Source organism: Phycodurus eques, chromosome 20 (genome assembly GCF_024500275.1).
Source record: "Phycodurus eques isolate BA_2022a chromosome 20, UOR_Pequ_1.1, whole genome shotgun sequence".
In the NCBI taxonomy this organism is placed as follows: domain Eukaryota; kingdom Metazoa; phylum Chordata; class Actinopteri; order Syngnathiformes; family Syngnathidae; genus Phycodurus; species Phycodurus eques.
In genome coordinates this window covers 971,422-992,810 of record NC_084544.1, presented here as the reverse complement: position 1 = coordinate 992,810, position 21,389 = coordinate 971,422, and the positions used below count along the sequence as shown (strand labels likewise).

The 21,389-nt window shown below is 48.0% G+C and overlaps 1 protein-coding gene across 14 annotated transcripts in view; it reads right to left on the bottom strand.

Annotated features, from left to right (window-relative positions):
* Positions 1–3,302: 3,302 nt before the first annotated feature.
* Positions 3,303–21,389, bottom strand: part of macf1a (microtubule actin crosslinking factor 1a) — a 143,951-nt gene continuing 125,864 nt past the window's right edge. For 9 of the 14 annotated variants that reach the window (XM_061665101.1, XM_061665103.1, XM_061665105.1 and 6 more), the window contains 28 exons: positions 21,236–21,358; positions 20,659–20,760; positions 20,479–20,580; positions 19,738–19,911; positions 19,497–19,652; positions 18,498–18,695; positions 18,300–18,428; positions 17,715–17,897; positions 17,494–17,649; positions 17,157–17,363; positions 16,074–16,193; positions 15,837–16,006; positions 15,470–15,629; positions 15,125–15,319; positions 14,148–14,420; positions 13,379–13,567; positions 12,925–13,036; positions 12,635–12,813; positions 12,393–12,555; positions 12,046–12,200; positions 11,696–11,770; positions 10,536–10,553; positions 8,884–9,001; positions 7,956–8,018; positions 5,932–6,131; positions 5,021–5,131; positions 4,427–4,529; positions 3,303–3,629 (listed from right to left, as the gene is read on the bottom strand). In XM_061665101.1, coding sequence (XP_061521085.1) covers positions 3,397–3,629; positions 4,427–4,529; positions 5,021–5,131; positions 5,932–6,131; positions 7,956–8,018; positions 8,884–9,001; positions 10,536–10,553; positions 11,696–11,770; positions 12,046–12,200; positions 12,393–12,555; positions 12,635–12,813; positions 12,925–13,036; positions 13,379–13,567; positions 14,148–14,420; positions 15,125–15,319; positions 15,470–15,629; positions 15,837–16,006; positions 16,074–16,193; positions 17,157–17,363; positions 17,494–17,649; positions 17,715–17,897; positions 18,300–18,428; positions 18,498–18,695; positions 19,497–19,652; positions 19,738–19,911; positions 20,479–20,580; positions 20,659–20,760; positions 21,236–21,358 — 4,167 coding nt within the window. In that variant the 3' untranslated portion in view covers positions 3,303–3,396. Of the gene's footprint in view, positions 3,630–4,426; positions 4,530–5,020; positions 5,132–5,931; positions 6,132–7,955; positions 8,019–8,883; positions 9,002–10,535; positions 10,554–11,695; positions 11,771–12,045; positions 12,201–12,392; positions 12,556–12,634; positions 12,814–12,924; positions 13,037–13,378; positions 13,568–14,147; positions 14,421–15,124; positions 15,320–15,469; positions 15,704–15,836; positions 16,007–16,073; positions 16,194–17,156; positions 17,364–17,493; positions 17,650–17,714; positions 17,898–18,299; positions 18,429–18,497; positions 18,696–19,496; positions 19,653–19,737; positions 19,912–20,478; positions 20,581–20,658; positions 20,761–21,235; positions 21,359–21,389 lie in introns of those variants that run through there. The other 5 variants (XM_061665099.1, XM_061665096.1, XM_061665095.1 and 2 more) reach the window with 5 other exon arrangements.

Here is a 21,389-nt window from a genome sequence, read left to right as displayed (position 1 = left end):
TTAACTTTAAGTTCAGAGCATTTGCATTTTATCTTGAAGGATTGTTTGTTTTTACACATTTGGGTACAAATTTGACTGAAATGTGATGTGCTAGCAGTATGTCATTGAAGTACAGTTTTTTTTATTTCAGTGTTAAAGTGGTTCCCAATATGAAATATGCCGCTGCGGTCTCATTTTTGACAAACACGAGTGCTGCTATTTGAATGGCGGCCATCTATTTGGAAAACCGAGCAATTTTTGGTGGCACTTGCTTTACTGGAGAACTGTTCTAGAATGTGCTTTCAAAAGTGGCCCATTTTGCCTGACACGGCATAAACCTCATTTGGCATCAATTGCGCACACGCACGTCGCTGTGCATGTGCGTGCGAGCAAGGGAGGAGTGAGTCAACTTTGCTACGCAGTCGAGTTTGTTTGTGCGCGCCGGGCTTCAAAGACGAACGACCACGCGAGGCCTCAACGCAGCCGTGATCTTCACTTCGGCGCGAGACAAATATTCACACGACTTGGAAAGCACGCCGGCTTCCCCGCCGCTCGCCACCGCCAGCCGGGCGTGTCCTCATCTCGACGGGAGAATTACTCAGAAATGTCTGACCCGCCTCGCAGTTCTGTGAACCGGGGTTTGAATCTGGGCTCCAGCCTTTCTGTGGAGTTTGAAAGTTCTCGTTGTGCTTGCGTGGCTTCTCCGGTTTCCTCGCACAATCGAAAAACGTGAACGCTGGGTTCATCGAAAATTGAAATTGTCTACAGTTGTGAAAAGCACTGAGACAATGTTCTCTCGAATTGCCTAGCAACCAGGAAAGTCTTTGTCTATATCAGTGGTTCGCAAACCTTTTTGCACCTCGCCTCAGAAAAAAACAAAACAAAACTTTTGTCCTCCAAGTACCACCATCATGACCAACATTAAAACTACAGTAGACCGACCCAAGTGTTTGTCAAAAAACGAGTCAGCGATTTTATTCCTAGAGTAGCCAAATATTGTACTCAAATAAGACGAAAGTCATAAAGTAACAGTCAAGTAAAAAGTACACAGTGCAATAACTACTCAAGTACTGAGTAAATGGTAACTGCAGATTTTTTTTTTTTTTTTTTTTTTTTTTAAATCAGAACATGAACATCAGTAAAATGAAAAAATTAAATATGAATGTGCAAATTGATATTGTCATCACGTACCCCAAGAGATGCATGTTTTACAGTTACTTATAATAATATGCACATCCAAAACATCTGCAACTTAGCGCAAGGTGTTTTCTCAAGTTAGAAGTGGGCTGAAACATCCACGTTTGGACAGACGGTGCCAGACAAATACTACAATACATAGAAGCTGTTGTTTTTCTTTGTCTAAATGTAAACACGAGGAGTAGCGTGCCGTTGCCTTCAATGGTAACGACGACCTTCCCAACACGGCCGCCGCGTAGGCACGTGATTTGCCGGGCCGGTTTATCTAGCGTTAATACCCATGCCCGGGAAGACCAATAGAAGGTGTTGTGTGACTCCCGTGTGCCATTTGACAGGTGAACTCGATTTAAACGTCACTATCGCTTAAGTTAGATTGACGCAAACGGCACAAGTCGAAGTCATCTAAACCGATAGGTCGTGCACAAAATAGTTGAAAAATAAGCAGTAATTGATCAATAAAAGTAGCGAGCGGTATTTGGTATTTAGATCATTGTAACGGAGTAAAAGAACCGTTTCTTCTTTACATATACTCGAGTCAAAATAAAAGGTATGCAGTATTAAAACTACTTTGACAAGTAAAATGTCTCCAAAATGCTTCAAATGCGAATAAACGTAACTGAGTAAATGTAGCACGTTATTATCCACCTCAACTAAAGGTGTATTTAACATTTTTGTGAGCCACAAAAAAATCGACCCTTTGTGCACAAATGAATTTTTTCTTTCTGCAAGCATCATTTTAATACAAAAAAACAAACAAAAGAAAAAGGTTTATAATATGTTTTTTTTTGCTTCATTTTACACAACTTGCCCCTTTTGCTCCTGCTCATGTTCACACGGTAACACAGCATCTTGTGAGACAGAGCGACAATAAATAAATAAAAATCCATAAGATGTCTTTTTCTTATAAATGTCTGGAAAAAATCCGCAACTGTCGCCGCCCACCAACATGCAGTCCACACATGATTGGGCGCTAAGCAAACACACACCTGTGTACAATGCATCTTCTGCCAACAACAAAATTAAATATTACATTTTTATATTTCAAGATAAACAACCAAAAATCAGTTGGATTGTAAATTAACAGAAAAAAGAAGTCACATGATTATCTTCCGTAACAGGCGGGAGAAACACAGGGGCGAAGGAACAAGTCGGCTGTCCCGCCAGGGCGGAATAATCGAACACGCAGGCTGTTGACTTCTTCCCCTCGATTCGATGGAGTTTAGTGCGCAACGTGTGGAAAAAGGCGGGAGAATGCCGTCTTTTACAGGCAAGAAAACGTAGACCGAGTTCGCCCTCCCGCACTGACTCACTAGCGCCACCTGAGCGGCAAAGTTGTATTACAGGGAATAAGGGTTGGTGTCCGAGGAATCGTCCGGCCTCTGTTACGGCAGAAAATTGCCGTGTTGACTTCTCCCCCCCGCCAAATCCGTGTTTCTTTCGTGGGGAGAAAGGTGGAAAAATGCCATCTTTTCTCGGCAAGAAGTGAGAGTTTCGCATGTCCATCCTGGCGTTTCAGCACTACACGGCGAGAGAAATGAGTGTCAGGTGTAAAAATTCACAACCCTGAATTACGGGATGATGTACAGCTGTCGTCCCGCCTCTGTTAGGGTGGACAATTTGTCCCAGAATAGTGTGTTTTGTACAGAACACAGGGAAAATGACTCACTGGCGCCACCCCAAGGATGGAAGGCGAGAAGTGCACCTTGTAGCGTACGGCCCCATTTTTGGGAGGCCAAACCGCGGCACCCGCCCCTGCGCTGGCGTTCCGGCAGTGGCGAGGACCCCGCCTCCCCTGAGCGTTCCGCATGTTGCGTCACGTTGCATATTTGCTGGCCCGCAAGCCCAAATTTTTTTTATTTTTTTTTTGTAGTTGTAGCAGCACGTCGTGTTTGGTGGGAAGGATGACGGCAGCGGCGGAAGGCAAAGTGGGAGGGGTCACTTTTCTTGACACGACATATTTGTCATCGTGCTTCTTGCGCCACTGCAAGGAAGCTTACAAAGTGCACCTTCAGCTATGCTCCCATTTTTGGGATTTTTTTTTTTTTGCAAACCACAAGCGCGCTCCCTCCACGTGGGCGGTGGGCCCTGGCCCCCCTGAGAGCTCCACATGTGCTGCTGCAAGCCCACATTTTTTTCCTAGGATTTTTGGGGTCACTTTTCTTGACACAAGATGGCTACCACCAAGGCATCCAAAATGGAGGACATTTTTGCTTCCTTGTCTTATTTTTTGCTGGGCGCGGGTGTTTTGGGACTGGGTGACTTCTTGGTGATGGTGGGGATCTTGGAGGGCTTGGCGCCGCCGGGCCTCCGCGGCGTGTCGGAGGCGTCGGAGCAGACGGAGCGCGCGTCCTGTAGCTCCGAGGCGTCGGACGCGTCGCTTCCCCGCCGACTGCCGGCCCGGCTTCCCGCGCGGCCGGCGGCGGCGCCGGCCGACGACCCCGCTCGCTTCGGATCTGCCGGGAGACAGGAAAGCAAATTCCCAATGTGACACAGGTGGCGTTGAAAGGCCGCCGCCCGCCGAGCGCCCGATGGGTCGGCGACTGTTTTTGCCGGGGTTCGGCTCGCGCTGAAAATACATTTGTGGGTTTTTCCGCAAACGAGCCGCCGTGCTGCCCCGAGCCAAATAATTGGCCTATATAAAGCGTCAAATATTGTCTTTATAGCAATACTTAACTTTATTCATAATGCGCACGTGGATGAAAAAGCGAAGCTTGCGGTCGAAATGTACGCGAACGGCCCGTACCTCGCTGGGCACGTTCAAATGAATGGAATCATCTAGAGTCCATTCAAATATTCACACGCGCGCGCGTCATCTCATACAAAATACAGCATCAAACGGCGGGGCGCTCGACGCGCGGGGGCAACTCTTATTTTGATGCGACGGTCCGGTACAATCGGCTTCGACCGCATCGCGCAGTGTGCGGCCGGCCTGAGTCACATACAGTGGATAGAAAAAGTCGACACACCCCTGTTCCAATGCCACCTTTTCTACCATCGAGATGGGCTACAACCAAATGAAATCTTTCAAATAGGTAAGAAAAAAAAGTTAACAACTGAGTGCCTCCGATTAACCCCAAATAAACTTCAGATGTTCTAGTAGGACCTTTAGTCGACTAAGTCGAGTCTCATTAATTCCAAATCATAGTCAAGTTGACCGTTTCATAGGTTTTGGCCCAACAAGTCCAAAACTCCAAAAGTTTGTGACCGAAGCGTGAAGTCACGTGACGTCGGACGGGCGCCGAGGTCTCACCGCTTCGTTTGCCGGCGTGCGTCGACCCGCCGTTCTCTCCCGTCAGCGAGCCGCGGCTGGAGTGGAAGGTCGGACGCTTCAGCTTGGAGCCTGACGACGCCCCCTGCAGGAAGAAACAAGAAACATAGTCCTGAAAAATCGTAATAATGAAGTTAAACGGTCATAGTAAAATAAACATTTAACTGGTACTTCGGTTTAAGTCAAGAGAAAATATTCTGCGGGGACACCAGGAGGCCAGTTGCGGTTACTGCGTCATGTTAGACACTTAAAACGAAAACACGAACACGTTAAACACACAAACAAATCAATCGTATCATCATTTCATCGTATTTAAAATGTGTAATGAGTGTCAAAGTTGATGGTTTTCGGATCGTTAGCCGTCTTCAAACGGTCTGAGAGTGACTGCTGCAGACATATTAAAAATGATTGATGATTCATTCTCAAGGGAAGGAATCAAACGATGGATCATCAAAATGGTTCCAAAAATGTTTTAACAATGAACTGTTGTCGCGTTGGAGTTCAGCAGGAGTGGGAGGCGGCCGGGGTGAAATCATGTTTTTGTGCGGGTTGTCTTGTTGCGTCGTGCGTTGTTACCTCGTCGTCGCCGACGCCGACGCCCGGGCAGCACGGACACTTGTTCGCCGCCGCGCTTTTACTGTGTGCCAACCACGGCTTGGCGTAGTCACGAGAGTGAGTGTGCGACGACTGAGGGAAAGACGGCAGAAGGGAAGGAAGCAAATAACGAGGGAAAAGAATGAAGGAAAACAAGAAGGAAAGAAAATAGAGGGAAGGAAGACAATAGCGAGGGAAAAAGAAGAGGTAAGCGGGAAAGAAGGAAGGAAGGAAATAGAACAGGAGGTAGTGAGGGAAGGAAGATGGCGTGCGGACGTGGAGGCCAGCCAGCGAGTCATTTTCGAGTGTTTGATATTTTTTTTATTGGAAAAAAAAGAAAAGCGTGAAGGTAGATTAACGACGACGACGACGAGACAAAAACAAGACAAGACCAAAAAAGATGTTAACGACCAACAACCTCACACTTACACAACAACACGCGTCATGAAATGTAACTTTGCAATTCAATGCTCTTCCAATAGACGGCAGGAGGTACAATTACCATGTTTAAATGTTCAAAGCAGATTTTAAGGCTTGACAGTATTCGTCCTTTTTGAGTTACGAGCCATGGCTGTGTCATTTTTTTTGCTTTGTGTTGCGGGCCAACATTTGAGTTATGAGTGCGCTTCAGATCCATTACCACTCCAGCTACATGGAAGGAAAACTTTCAGCCGTATATGAAACGGTACAAGCGGCCCGTCGCGAAAAGCCAACACTCCCGAGGAGCGCGGAGCGGATGCTAACGAGCAGACGAACCACGCGGTGCACGGGCAACCGCAGGTGGAGTCACATCACTTACTAGGCCACGCCCCTTAAAGGCATGCGGCGGGGCGTCGGGAGCAAAATGTAAAAGGCGCGTGCCGCGGCTTCGGCGAAATAGTTACGCGACTTACCCTGGACGACGCCGACGCGGTGGGCGTGGCGGGCGCCGAGGCGCCGCTGTGCGAGGCCGAGGACGAGGAGCGGGTGGGCGAGGCGTTGCGGGAGCCCGGCTTGGAGCGGCGGCCTCGCGAGCGGAAGGCGCACACGCCCTGCGGCGTCCCCTCGGGGAGGATGAACCTCTCGCGGAGCTCCAGGTTGGTGCGCCCCCGAGCTGCAACGCAAGCAAAACACCAGACGCAAACGTCAACGTGCCGCCACGCCTGCAGGGGGCGGCGCAGGACGGCGCAACCTCACGCACTCAGGACATCGTTAGTCATAGGAGAAGAAAAGAAAAAAGGATTGCAGTCATACTATATAACAGGATCAAATAATACATCATAGGAAATAAAGTACTCTTACCAACAATCAATCATAGGAATGATAACAAATACCAGGAAAAAAAAGACATTATAAATAGTCAAAATAATCTCGAATAAAAAGTACTAAATAATAAACGGTAAAACAATTGTTAGAAAAAAAAAAAAAAAAGATAAAAAGAAAATATAATACTAAAAATACTAATAGAAAAACTATATAAATTGGAAAAAAATAATGTAGAAGACTGATAATAGTACATATTTAAATTGTAATACTAAATAGTAAAAAAAATTATTTAAATAAAGATAGCACTGGTGCATGAATAGTGATAAAAGTAAAACAATAAGTCATAATAAATAGTAAAGAAATAAGTTATAATAAGCTAAAGTAAGCAAGTAGTAGAGTTATAACAATCAATTAAAATTATTAATAAATTGAGCGTGCCGGCGCTTCCTCAGCAGTGGATGCTTGTTTATCAGCACGGCGCGTGCTCGGGCGGGTGGGCTCGTTTTGAAAGAGTGAGTTTGTTTTGAGCATCAAACGGGCTGCTGTGTTTCACGTTATCGCCGAGCGGCGTTCCGTGACTCAACAAAGTGCGGACGACGACGAGCCTACATCAGCTACAAACTGTCATCACAGCAACAACAACAATATGAATGATGATGATGATGATGATGATCACAATGCTTTACAAGAGAATCAAAAGTGCAGAGAAGAAAATGAATGACGTGCGCAGGAAGAAGCTCAAGATGCAGCAGGGAAGCAGCAGCGCTTAGCTTAGCTTTTCTGTGTCCTCACCAATGTGTTGCACTACTTACTTGCACTTCTGATCTTAACTTGGCTGAAGAGCGCGTACAAATACTTGGAGTACTTGTGTGTATCTATGTGACGCTTGTGTGAGCACTTTTATTACTTGTCTGTATTTATGTGAGGCCTGTGTAAGGCGTGCGTACCAGTACGTGAAGTACTTTGGTGCATCTACTGTGTCTCGGTACTTGTGTTTATGCGATGAATGTGTATCAGTGCTTGTATGCATCTAAGTGACATTTTTTTGGGGGGGGAAGAAACTCAACATACACAATCAATGTTTCTTGTTGTTTGATTATTATTATTATTATTATTTTAACTGCATTGAAAACCTGAAAGGGGCCATGTTGCAAGCCAGGCAGGCAGAGGTATCAAACAACATCAAAAACATTTCAAAGAAAAAAAAAAGTTAACATTTTGAAGAGTAAAAGAAGTCAAGTTTAAAAGAGTGAAGACCTGGGAGGCCTTTGAGCGAGCAGCGCAAACATCCATATGAACACAACTCCAAACAACACGCGCAAACGTATACTGCATATACAGTCGGAGGCACAGCGCTGTGGATTAGGGTGCGGAGCGAGCGTCAAGACGGACGGACGGACGGAGGGAGGGGGAGGGGGGGAGGGAGAGAGAGAGAGAGAGAGAGAGAGAGAGAGAGAGGAGGAAGGGTAGATACCTCGGCAGCAGAAATAGCCTGGCGTGAGACAGGAGACAATGTGAAAACAGCGACGGACGCACGCACGCACGACGGGGCGGGAGGACCGACGGCAACGCGGGAGTCGAAGGCGTGGCAACATCAGCCAGCAAAACCGACGAAGGACAACAAAAAGGGCTGCGAGCTTCCCGAGCGCAAAAGCGAGAGAAGTCGTCCAACCTATACGGGATGAGATGGAGCTACTGGAGTCGGAGCGAAGGATCTTAAGTCCGGGATGTTGAACTGGAGGGAGAAAGAGGAGTGGAGGGAGGGAAGGAGAAAAGGAGGAAGAGAGGGAGGAGCATGCATCATGCAGTACTGACTAGTCATCAAATACTGCAAAGTATGAAGGAGGGGAGACGGGTCGGGTCCACATGATCACAAAACATGCGACAACGCCGAACGTTCGCTTCACGTTTGTAGTTTGGAAAATGGGAAATCTGATATTTTGTGTGCATCGTGTCTACTTATAAGAACAGATGTTTACATAGGCTATACGACTTTCTTCAAAGTCAGAAGCTGGCAGATATTTCATTGAAACCGTCTGACTTGGGTCAAACGCTCCTCACGGTATTTTGGCCCGTTGGCCCACGTGTGGAACTGAGCCGAGTTCGTAGGCCGCCTTGCTCGCATATGACTTCGGGCCTGCCCGAAAATGTTCGACGGGTTTGACGTCAAGGATCATCGTGATGCACAAACTCTTTCATTCTTTACATCTCATTACAGTCGTTACAGTTTTTTATATGAAAAAAAAGTTACATACATATACATATATATATATATATACATATACATATACATATATATTAGGGCAAGGAAGAAGGTATTCGCTATTCCAATCAATTCACAAATTCCAATGAAATTAAGAATACGGAATTCAGATTTTCGCATTCGATTGCACGCATCCTATTCTGAGAGGACCTGGAACGAATGAAGTCATCCAGCTACATCCTTGTTGACTTGTCCTCGTTATACAATTAGCGTAGAGTGCTTTTTTCCCCAACTGCGCTGCTTGGCAGAAACAACTAAAATGAACAGACAGCTGTTTTTGCCGTTACCTGCTGCGGTTCCCGACTATCGCGGATTTGGTTTTTTGGGGGGGACTCACCTCGACACGGATCGTTCTTGACCAGGAACTCGTCCAGAGCCATCCAGCCGCCGCCCACCCGCACCATGACAGTGCTGCGCAAGATGCGCACCAGGCGGAGCTGCTGCGAGTCGCCGAACTGCGCCGAGGAAGAGGAGGCGTCAGGACCGGGAGGCCGTTAAATTGTTCGCACAACAGCAAAGCGAGCAGCCGTGCGGGCAAACATGCGCTGGAAGACAATTTGCAGCCACAATCGCCCGTTGGAAGCCAGCGCGTCATCACAAATGGCATTTTCCACTGAGGGCCACCAGCAGAAGAAGTTTCAAGGAAAAGGGGGCAACACTTGACCTTGTGCATCATAAAACATTATACTCAGCAGTTAAACACACACACACACACACACACACACATATATATATATATATATATATATATATATAAAGCGTTTGCGTGATCTTTTGTACACTTTGAAATCATTAAACTTGTTTTTTTACATTAAAACATTTAAATAAAGACATTGCTGTCTTGTAACATTGAAATGTATTTACAATTTAAAATTGAAAAGAATAAATCAATAAAATAAAATCAGGTGACAAATGTTCCTATTTTTTTAAGAATAACGTGAATAATGGTCTAAAATTGTAATGAATTTATAATTTCAAATAAATGCCACAAATTAATCATAATTACACTTTTGACACCTAAACAAAAGCAGTGTGATATATTGAATGAAGAATTGTGTCAATATTTCATGAACCCTAAGCATATTTAAAATAAGTACGACATTGTGTAACATGCCATTGTATTTACAATTTTAAATAAAACATTAACATATTTTAAACTTTTTTTTACATTTAATAAAGAAAGTGTGATGTCTCGTAAAATTGAAACGTATTTACAATTTTAAACCCAAAAAAAGTGAACATTTTTCTACATGAATAAAACTTAAAATAAGTGTGATATCGTGTAACATTCTAATGGATTGATAGTTTCAAATAAAAATATTGTATTTGAAATTGTTTGTACCGTTTAGATCTTAAAAATAGTTGAAATTCTGGATTTTGTCTTTTTTTTACATGACCAAAATATTTAAAATAAGGATGGTATCGTTTAGCATTGACATGTTTTTACAATTTCAAATAAAAATGTGACAGATTTGATTTTTTTAAATGAACAAAATACTTAAAATCAGTGTGATATCTTGTAAGGTGCAATTGTTTGTACAATTTGAAATAAGAAAAGACACGCACGCACGCGCACGCACACACACACACACCAGACTTGAGGCAAGCCGGTTTTAGTGCAGAGAGGCCACCACAGAAGAAGAAGAAGAAAGTTCTTGGCTTCGGCAGCCCGATTTCTTCACCAGCGTCAGTCCAAAGCACAGAAAACACTCGAGGGGGATTATCACTCGCAACACAAGGACGCTGAAACCTGCTTCCCATGAGAATTGATTCTGTTGCTGCTTTTGCCAATTTAAAACAATCCTATTTAGAGTGTCTTTTTTTCCGTTTCTCTAATACGACTGCAGAGTGACTCCAGCGACCGGAGACAGATTCCTCGTGAGTTTTAATATGCTCGGCCAACGACTAAGATGGCAAGCTTGTGATTGTGAGGAAGCAAAATTCAGGCGTCCCAACGACAGCACGAGACGCGACGCGACGTGACGTTACCTGGTTTCCGAGGAAGAACTACAAAAAATCCGGCACAGGCGGCGGCGCACACAAACACAAAAGACAAACAAAGAAAGATGACGATCCCAACAACTCAACAACAAAAAGCCCGCGAAGACTTTTCATGTACAGTGACGCCTTGACTTACGAGTTCAATTTGTTCGTGACCACGCTCGTATCGCGAATCATCTTTCCCCATTGAAACGAATGCAAATTTTAAGCCCCTCGTGAAACAATAAAAATGCTTTTTAATAAGAAAAAGAGCACTAAACAGTATTGTACTTTCTAAAAAGAAATTACATCATTAAATCAAACGTAAAGAATGAAAGAGTTTCCATCCCGACGTATTCTACTGCCCCTCGCAGAAGACGGTCACGGCCGCTCGGTAAACCGCAGTAATATTTGTCGTTTTTCGCAGAGGATAAAGAATATTTGCCTGCGAATGTCGTCGTACGGCTAAACGGCCCGCGTCTGGAAAAACCCGTGAGTCGAGGCACCGCTGCGCTCCGGAAAATAGGCTGCTGGACATTCACAAACATGAGCAGACAAGCGCGATGTGACAAACGCGTGACGTGAGAGCATGAGGCGCACGTTTGAGCTCATCTCATATAACAAGATGAAAACATGAGATGAGGGACTTGATGCGTACATTTAATCACCAGTGGACCCCCGCATACTTGCCGATTCACCTATTTGCGGATGAAATTCACATTTTTTGCTTTTTTTTTTTTTACCCATTTTTAAAACATGTTCCCCCCCCCCCCCCCCAAAAAAAATACGTTTTGGTGGTTTATCCCCACTTATTCAATATTTATTCCAATGCAATTTTGATGGCCATCAAGCATCTGCAGATTTTTGCTATCGGCTAGTCCGGCCCGGTCCGTATCCCCCCTTGCGACGAGCGGGGGTCCAGTGTATATACAATTACTTTCTGCTCGAATGCCGTGAGAGACGAGCGCATGAAGGTGAGACGCACACTTGATCAACGCAATGAAATTAGCTTGTTAACGGGTTCCTTGAGGTAAAAACCACAAATGTGGTTTTATTCACAAAGTGGCTCAAACACAACAGTCGGTCACGGTGGACGATGCTTGTTTAAAAGTGCAAAGTAAACATTTCTGTGCATCCGACACGAGAAGTAAAAAGTGGGCTGGGCTTACCCGGTATTTGTTCTCCCCTATCTGCTCCACCTGGAACCTTTTGGCACACTTGCACTGCGCCACCTGCCGAGTCACCTGCACGACATCACGCGAGAGGAAAACACCTTGAGCCTTTATTTACACTCCCACATCGATGAGCCTCACGCGAAGGTGGTTCGTTCCTATTGAATCATTTAACCGGCGAACACGCTCGTTTATGTAACACGATGGTGTACGTGCTAGATGCGTGGCGTGGCGCGGCGTGGCGCGACGTGGCGTGACGCGCCGCGCCGCGTCGCCTCGCCTCGCGGCGTCCATACACAATTGCAAACGCATCGATGATGAGCCGGACGGCGCGCACGCTCGCTCACCTCGTCCTCGATCTTGTCGGCGTCCGTGGTGGGTCTGTAGGCGTCCTTGTTGGGGTGCAGGGCGGCCACAAACTCGTAGTAGTCGATGTAGCCGTCGCCGTCTCGGTCGAAGATGTCCGCCACCGCCGTCATCTCCAGCTTGCTGGTGGGGAACTCTGGAGAGGAAAATTTAACGTGGAAGAATCTACATATTAATAAATTGGATCGAAATGACACAAAATAAATCGATTTAGAGGTGAAATAAAAAACGGGGGCAGTGTTTTTCATGTCCTTGTACTGTATGGAACTGTACTGTTGATGCTCAATAAAGTAAACGGAGCATGCGTGTGCACGTGCGATGGACGCACTGGACGCCAGGATGCCGTCGATGAACTCCTGCCGCGTGATTTTCCCGTCCTGATCCTTGTCGATGCGCCGGAAGAAGTCCATGACGCGCGACTTCTTGTGGTTCATCCAGCGCATGTACTTCTTACGCCACACGTCGAAGTCGAAGTTGGCAAACTCTTTCAGCTGGAACAAGCACACGTGAACAGCGGCAATGAGGAAACGAAAAATAAGGGCAAGGAGATCTTGGGCGGGCGGCGCATACCTCCTCCAGCCTGTCCAGAGCGTCGTTGAGTTTTCGCTGGCGGTCCAGTGCCAGAAGCCAAACTTGCTGCCAGCGGGCACACAGTTGGTTGAGTCGCGGGTTTGTCTCTGGCGCCTGCGCCGAGGCCTGTTGATGATGATGATGAAGCTGCTGCTGTTGCTGCTGCTGCTGGTGCCGTCCTAAAGGCGATCGATAATATCGGAACGCTCGTCAATCGGCCGTCCCGTGTTACTATGACACCGATACAACTTCAACAAAAAAAGTGGGATCGGCGCAGGCCAGCGACTCACGGCCTCCTCTCCTCTCCGCCAGGCTGCCGGGAGCCTCGGCGGGTTTCCTTTTGTAGCTTTTGGTGACTTTGTCCACGTCCGGCTGCTTCCTCGTCATCTCCTCCATGAACATCTGACACACGGACAACATTTTTGATTGACTACAATATATTATTATATGAATCATACATAGGATTGCTGTATATTGATCAGAATTAGGCACGTATATTTGACTAAATGTCCTTATTTACAGTAACTCAAACTTTCAGATCAATTGTTTCATTTCATATAATGCATTGAACCTAAGGCACAACTGGACTGTATTGGATGGAGAAAAAAAACTGAAGCCAATGTGCAGACTTTGAACACTTAATTCAGTGATTCTTTCGCATACCATTAGACAGAGAACCGCACTAAAGCATATAATGATCAGGATAATGGGGGTTATATCTGTACACATTGTACATGCGATGACCTGGTGTTCTGTGATGAGTCCTTTGACTTGGGGGATGTCCTGAGGGAGGGGCTCAGTGTCTCTCTGCACCAGGGTGGTCTCGGCCCACTGGAGCCACGACAGCAGCTCCTCCAGCAGGTTGGCGTTGTTCAGAACCTCGGTCAGCGCCGCCTCCAGACGCTGCTCGTGCTGTTTGGCCCACGTCAACACCTACGTGCACGTACACGCGTGAGCGCCTTGTTCGACTCAAACTTTTCTCTTTACACAGGAGGAATTTTATCAAGGACCCCACAATCTTAAATGAAACAGAAATACCATGTGTCCCCACCCCTAAATGCCACCTGAATTAAAAAAAGTTGCCTAATGAGAGCATGTACAGGTTGAACAGCAGCTGTCCCAGGATCGACCCCTGGGGAACACCATAGGTTATAGCCATTTGGTCTGAAACGCAGTTACCAATTTCAACAAAACACAAAAATGAAGTCATAATTACAGGAAATATTTTATGAAAAACATTTCTCAGCCATAGATATAAAACAATCCAATGAAACACAGTAACTCGAGCGCGAACTGAGCATGCCTTCTTGTGCCGCGTGAAGACGTACTCTTACGCCGCCTGTAACCTCGTAATGTCCCAAGTCGGTACCATCATAAACCGAAGACGGCCTACAATTACCCCAATAAGTACCCTACCCGTCTGCGGCCCCCCCCCCCCAAATGACCTCCCGACCCACCAGTTGACCAGCGCTGCCGTAGACCACCTCGACAACATAGACCTTCTCCGGCTCACCTCCTCGAAGCGCGCCCGGATGATGGTGATCCAGTGCTTGATGGTGGTGATGGAGTCGGGGTGGCACAGGGCGAGGATGGCCTCGCCCATGCCCGCCGCCCGGTTGACCTCAGCCCTCTTCTCTTCCACGGTGCCCATGAATTGGCGGTGGGTGCGCAGCAGCGCCTGCAGGGTCTCCGCCTCCTCCGGAAGGACGCCGCGGAAGCGAAGGCTCTGCTCGGCCTCCGACAGCCACTCCAGCAGCATCTGCACCGCCGTGCGGAACTCTTCGGCCTGCCGCGCAGCAAAATCGCACTTGTTGGTATCACGGAGATCAGTCATTTCACTTTGTTATGTGCGCATGTGGATGGAAAAACACGATGATAAGATTATTCCATTATGTGAATGTACACTAGCGGACTGGCGGTATGAAACAATTCGTGGCCAACACAAGCACGGTTGCAGTTCGGTGTAAAGTCACAGCGGAGGCGCTGCGGGAGTGTTGCAATTTTTTTAAATTAAAAAGTTATATTTGATTTGGATGCATATTTTCAAAAGTGTTGCAACATCTGAACTCTTACGTGCAAAACCTCACATCCTTACAAGCGTCGCAAAAGGCATCGCATCATCAAAGAGAGCCCACCGTTTTCTGCACTTTGGATGACATCATTTACATCACCTGCACACTATTTCCATCGGAGGTTTTCATTCCGCTTCTGTTCATGTCATGCAGATGGGTTTAGCTTTTTTTTTTTCCAATTTCTTTTTTTTTTTGGGGGGGGGGGGCGCAACCCTGAAAAAACACTTGTTGGCGGTTTATCCCGGCTCACTTGAGAATGTTTGGGTTTCCAAATCTCTATATATTTTGAGGTTTCTTTTCCAATGCAATTATAACGGCCGCCAATGGTCCGCAGATTTTTGCAATTGGCGGGGGGCCGCTGAAATATCAGCGTGTGAACGGACAGGCGGATGTTGACGCGTACTTGCGTTCTCCGTACCTGCTTGAGCGCCTGCTGCAGTCGCGTCTGCTTGGTGACGGACAGCGCGCACACCGTCTCCCAGCGGTTGCTCAGCTCCTGCAGCTGAACTCTGACCCACGCCGTGTCGTCGCGACCCGTCTCCATCAGGTCTCGGGCCGAGCGCTTCAGGGCCTGAACGCTGCCCGTCCTCTTGCCCATCTCCTTCTGGAAGGCCTGGAGCGTATTTCGGACAGCAGGTGGTATTGCCGGGTGTTAAAGGGACACGAAAGGAACTTAAAGGCAGCGGCGCAATCCGGCACGCGAGGCCACACAGGGTGCCGTTCGAGCTCGGACTGCCACCGCTTGAAGGAACAACGTTGGCACCTTATGGGAGTCCATGAGGTTGGAGACCAGGTCCAGGTCGCCGTGCACGGGCAAATCTTCAGCCAGCTGCGGCTCCACGCGGTACAGCCAGTCCACCAGGGCCTGGAGGGCCTCGGCGAACTGACCCGAGAAGAGCAGGGCCTCCTCCAGCTTGTGTTGCCTGGCCGAGGACACAGCGCATCGAATCGGGCTGCTTGAAATCGGGGCTTGTTTTGGATTGGAACTTGAACAATTCTTTTATGAGATCAATGAACAAAAAGATTATTCTGACGTTCTAATGAATTGTTCATAGGTGAGGTCAAGAAAATAGCAAAAATGACTCTGGATCAGATGAAAACCCCGCGGTTGAACCCAAATCTCTCTTTACCTCTCCACGCTCTTCCCGCAGACGGTGTCCCACTTGTCGCGGACTTCGCCCACCAGGTGGTCCAGCTTCTGGGCGTCGGCCGGCAGCTGAGCTTTGTCGCGCATGGCCCGGCCCGACCTCACCGTGGTGTCGTAGACCGGCTGCTTGGAGCCCAGCGCCTTCTGGAACTCCTGCAAGAGCGAAGGCCGGCAGGACGTGAGGAGCCGGAGCTCGGCGCCGGGAGGATTCTCATCTTACCTTGTGTTTGCTCAGCTGGACTTTGATCTTGTCCGGCTCGTTGGGGATCTCCAGCTCCGAGTCCAGTCGGTTCTCGGCCTCCTCCAGCCAGTCGCTCAGCTTCCTCCAGGCCTCGTGGAACTGAAAACCGTCACGACCATCAAGTATTTCTTTTTTTTTTTTTTTATTATTATTATTAAAATAAAGTGTTGTTTAAAAGATGAATATTACAAGATTTTTATTTGAATTTTATTAAGTTTAATGAAAACAATTCAATTGATATTTTCCATTTACAAATCTGCACAGTTAAGCCTTCAGACTTCCGGGGGACGGGACACCTCTCGTCTTACCTTTTGGCTGTTTCTGTGCTCAGGCCAAAGCAATCCAAATGGGATTTTGGTGCCATCTTACTGCATACCACCAGGGTAAGGAACCGTGTTCAAGTGAGGTGAGGGGTTTCACATAGACACAAGTAGCGCTTTGCTGCCGTCCCGTGGCATCCGGGTGCCAAGGAGTCATACCGAAGTGGATTTAGGAGCATCGTTGAGACAAAAGTCTTCTTTGCCACCATTTTGTGGCACCTTGGTGCCAAGCAACCTGCAGTCCCCTCCGAAAGTATTGGACCGGCAAGGTGAATTCCCTCGTTTTTGTTGGATACTGAAGAGGTTTGGGTTTCACATCAAAAGCGCAATATGGGACAGAAGTTCAGAATTGCAGCCTTGATTATTTCAACAACTCGGGACCTTTGGTTTGAAGCCCCCCACTTTTCAAGTCAGCAAAAGTATTGGAACACGGGAGGGGACTGCATGTTAAAGGGATTTGAGTATGTTCATTTTGACATAAGTAGTGCGTTACTGCCATCTTGGTGCCGAGGAGCTACGTCGAAATGAATTGCGGCGCTTCATTTAGTCAAAAGTAGTGCTTTGCTCCCATCTTGTGGCATCCAAAACTATCGCTTAACCGATGAGGGAACGATTTAAAAATAACATTGAGCAAATGATTCCGAACGCAGCGACTCCCGAATCACTACGACGCAATTTTGATATAGTGGATGTTTGTCGTCAACGATACAAAAGTCCCTCAAAGTGGAAAAAGTTTGAGTACCTGCTTGGCCCGCTTGCGAGCCTCGTCCAGGTGCCGGCCGCGGTCCAGAGACCTCTGGACCAGCTTGTCCCAGCGGGCCTGGACGCTCAGCAGCAGGTTCTTGATGAGGACCACGTCCTGCTTCAGGCTGGCGAAGCGCAGCTGGGAGCCGGACTTCTCCAGGGCCAGAACCTGCTCGCGGTGCGTGTTCACCTCGTTGACGAAAACCTGAACACGGAACGCGTTCACGTCGCGAGGCACATTTCGAAGACGACGGTCGAAACGCACGACTTTGGCTTTGGGCGCAGAATCGTGAACGTGAAAGGACGGAGCCCGTTTGCGGCGCCGCGCGACCCACCTTGTGCTCGTCGATCTGGAAGAGGACCGTGTCCAGGAGGAGGCTGGGGGGCTGCGCCGTGTTGAGGGTCTGCTCGGCCTGGGTCAGCCAGTTGATGGTGTCCTGCAGGCAAGTCTGGAACCCGCTCGCCAGGGCGAGCGCCTCGTCCAGTTTGGCCTGCGGTCCACGGTGGAGAGTCAGACGCGCGTGAACTGACCCGCCGCGAAGACAAACTCTCTCACCCGTCGATCGTCCATCTTGGCGTTAAGGCCGGCCCACTTGTTCTGCAGCACGGCCAGGTTCTGCTGGGTCTGCGTGGTTCCCGGTCCCGCGTCCTCTCCGCCGCGAGCCAGAAGCAAGGACTCTCCGGCGTCCAGCAGCCGGTGGTACCGATCGGCCCGCTGGCTCAGCTGGGCTTGGAGCTCCTGGCGACGACGGGTCCAAAAGGTGAGCGGGACGCTTTCGTGCCGCGTTCTTACGTCTTCCCTTTGTGCTAGCCTCGTATTTAGGCGAGCTAATACTATCGACGAGCCTCACGTGAAGGAGGCTCGTGTCGAATCATTTACCGACCGAACACGGCCGTTTATGTTACGCGGATTCACGATCGTGTGCAGGCGACACGCACGGCGTCGGTGCTTTATCATCCTCTCCGTATTACGCGTTTGACTGACTTTTGGCATACCTCGGCAACGTTTGTATTCATATGGCATTTATGGGAAGTAGTTTGAGATGAGCGGGAGGGGTCATTGAAAATCGCATCCCAAACAAGGACCCCAAAAGATTGCAAAGTCCTTGGTTAAATGACGGCGTTAATGTTGCTTCGTCACCGTGTGCTGCTCCAGCTGCTCCTTGGCCGTCTCGGGGAGGCCCCCGGTGGGTTTGGCTGCGGACAGCTGGCTCTCCGTGCGCCTCATCCACTGGAGGAACTCCTCCAGCTCGCCGTGGAAGCCCTCCGCCTACAAGCAAAATCAAAAAACACCCCAAAAGGTTGTTGTTTATTTTCGGTTGTTGTGTGTCCACGTTACCTGCTGCAAAGCGGCTTCGAGCAGCTTCTGCTTCTCCTGCGTCTTCAGCAGAAGGTTCTGCCAGCTGCGGTCGAGCCGGTCCAGCTGCTCCCTCAGGTGGCCGGCCTCGTCTCCGGGGGACGACTCCAGGAGCTCGGCGGCCGCCGCGTTGACCGCCTCCACCGTGGCGTGATGGGACAGCACGTCGTTGCGCAAAACCTGCGACCGTGGACTCCGAACTTCAGCCTCAAAACATAACTAAATGATCATTTGAAAGTAGGGCTGGGCCATACGGCCTTCAAATAAAACGCTGAATCCTTTTTCTCTCCCTTCACAGTGACATTATCCGAAACAAGTTTTGGTTTCAGTTTTTCCCCTTTCCTATTTCTGTTTACACAAAACAATATTTTCATGATTTATTTACATTTTTTCCCTTCGCGGTGGGTCAGTTCCCCCCCGAGTTAACTTGCATCAACTTTCACAGAAATAAAAGAAATAGTTGTTGTTTTTCCCCACAGAAAATGTGAAAGTATGTACTTCCTGTTAGAATGTTCTTTTAATCAAACCCAAGATCATAAACAAATGATGCTGCTGCTATCAACTCTTTTCGAAATTGAGTATTCTAGCGATTCTCCCAACTATTAATTGGATAAATATACATTTTGCAGGTATTATTTCCATCCTCACGTTCTACTGTAGTATTTGCGACAGAGCATGTATGCCTTCAAAAGGCGGGGCCCGGCCCGTTGAGTGACGCGGGTGTCGGCGAATGAGAATGTGGAGTCGGCTTGCAAAACAGTTGCTCGAGTTTTGCGAAAAGCCGCTATGTGGACAACGCCTTCTGTTTGCAGCCGTGTTGTCAGCGGGAGAAGTGCACATCAGCCGGGACACGCTTTGAACTCAGGAGGCTGCTAATGACAAATCGAAAAACTGTCCTTCCACATAAACTCGAATGAATAGTTCCAATCGACGAATCGCCCGGTGTCGCTCGGAAGGCAAAAAACGGCGAGCGGAACGTACGTGGTGCTTGGCCAGCTCGATCTCGATGGCCTTGGGGTCCGAGCCGACGGGCCGCCGCGTGTCCAGGGTGGCGTACGTGTGGCTCAGCCAGGCCTGCAGCTCGGACAGGGCGTGCTGGAACTGACCCAGGGCCAGCAGGGCCGCCTCCAGCTTGTGCTGCGGCGGAGCAGGAAACGCAAGACGCTGAGGGCCGGAAGTCTCCTCGGCGGCAAACGCTGAACGGTCGGCGGCGGCGGCGTACCTGTCTCTGCGTGATCTTGTCGCCCAGGTTGTCCCACAGGTGGCGCAGTTCGGTCAGCGGCTCCTGGATCATGTCCCGGTCCGTCTGGTCCGACACTTTCTTCAGCAGCAGCTCCCCCTGGTGGCAGAGCTTCTCCATGTCGATCTGCTGCTGGTACACGTCCACTTTGTACTGCTGCTCCACGGAAAGGCGGCAACGACGTCATTGTTGCTCCGAGTTTCAACAGATTATTACATTATATACAGATTATTATTACATTTAATAATCTAACCAATTGGTGTGACCAAATATTTGAACATGAATTAATTTTATGAATTAATTTATTGATAGTTTTCAATCATGACTTAAGTTATGGGAAACATTTCAACTTGGTGTGTTTTTAACTCAATTCTTTTCTTGGAGAGGTCCGATTTTGCAATTAAAGACTTCTTTGTTCGATTTTTTTAGCCTCTTCGTTGCTTAATACATATCAATTTAGGATACACCAAACAAAAAGGATGAGATTTAACCTGAAAACCAGAAAAATAAAAACATTGCTGGGTACTCAATTCACAAAAATGGAGATGTCTGCTTTGGCCTTTCAACTCTTCATAGAGTGGCCATTCTTATTCTTATTCTTATTATGTTTAGTACAAATCACAATAGGATTTCATATTCCTGGAGTAGATTCATAATGAGTAGTTCTGATGGAATATTTCAGCAGTTTTACTGAAATAAAACGTAAGGATACAAAATGCCAACCTTGAGCTCTTCAATCTGCTGTTTGACCGTTCCCAGGTCAGTGCCCACCGTCAACATTTCGCACAGTTTGATGACCGCGTTGTCCAGGTAGTCGAACATGGACTGCGAAGCGCGCGCAACAATCGTAAATGGACGAAAAAGGAAACTTTCGATTGGAAATGGAGCGCTGTTTGCGGGCACCTGCAGCGCGTCCTGGTACTGCACCGAGGCGCTCATGGCCTCGTCCAGCCTCTCCGTGCGCTCCCTCCACGTCCGGTTCAGGCCTTCCCAGGCACCGTTCATCTGAGGAGTTGCAAAACAAAATATGACGGAAAATAACAAACTAACTCATCTGACAACGTTACTCCAAAAAATGTTGATTTGATTTCGGGGAACAAAAACATGTGGCGAAAGCACTCCGTAACTTCCACTAACAACCCGGGCTAAACTTAGCGGGTTCTTTATTTGGCAAAATAACATTCTATCATTTTGCGCTTAGATGAAATAATTCAACAGTATTTGGCGCACACACACACACACACACACACGTTTTGCTTCAGTTCAGTGGCCATTGTGCCGCTCCTTGACCACCCGGGGGCAGTATAATACAGCGACACACGACGGCTCGAATGTCCCAAAACCTTTGAAGTTGGCTCCCTTGTATCTCGAGACGCAACAAAATTGCGCAAAGGCTCAAACGACCGAAAGTCCGAATCTCCCTGACTTTTCCGGCTGTCTCTTCAGCGTGACATTGCGGAACAAAGTGCTCGTCGGTCACCTCGTCGATGGTCTTATTGACTTCGGGTTTCTCGGTTTCTCCGCAGGCGAAGATGAGGTCTGCCCCGAGGGTCCTGACAAACTCCAGTTCCTCCCTCAGACCGTCCGTCTCCGCCTTGATGGCCTGGACCGCAACGACAGTCGTCAATGTTCTG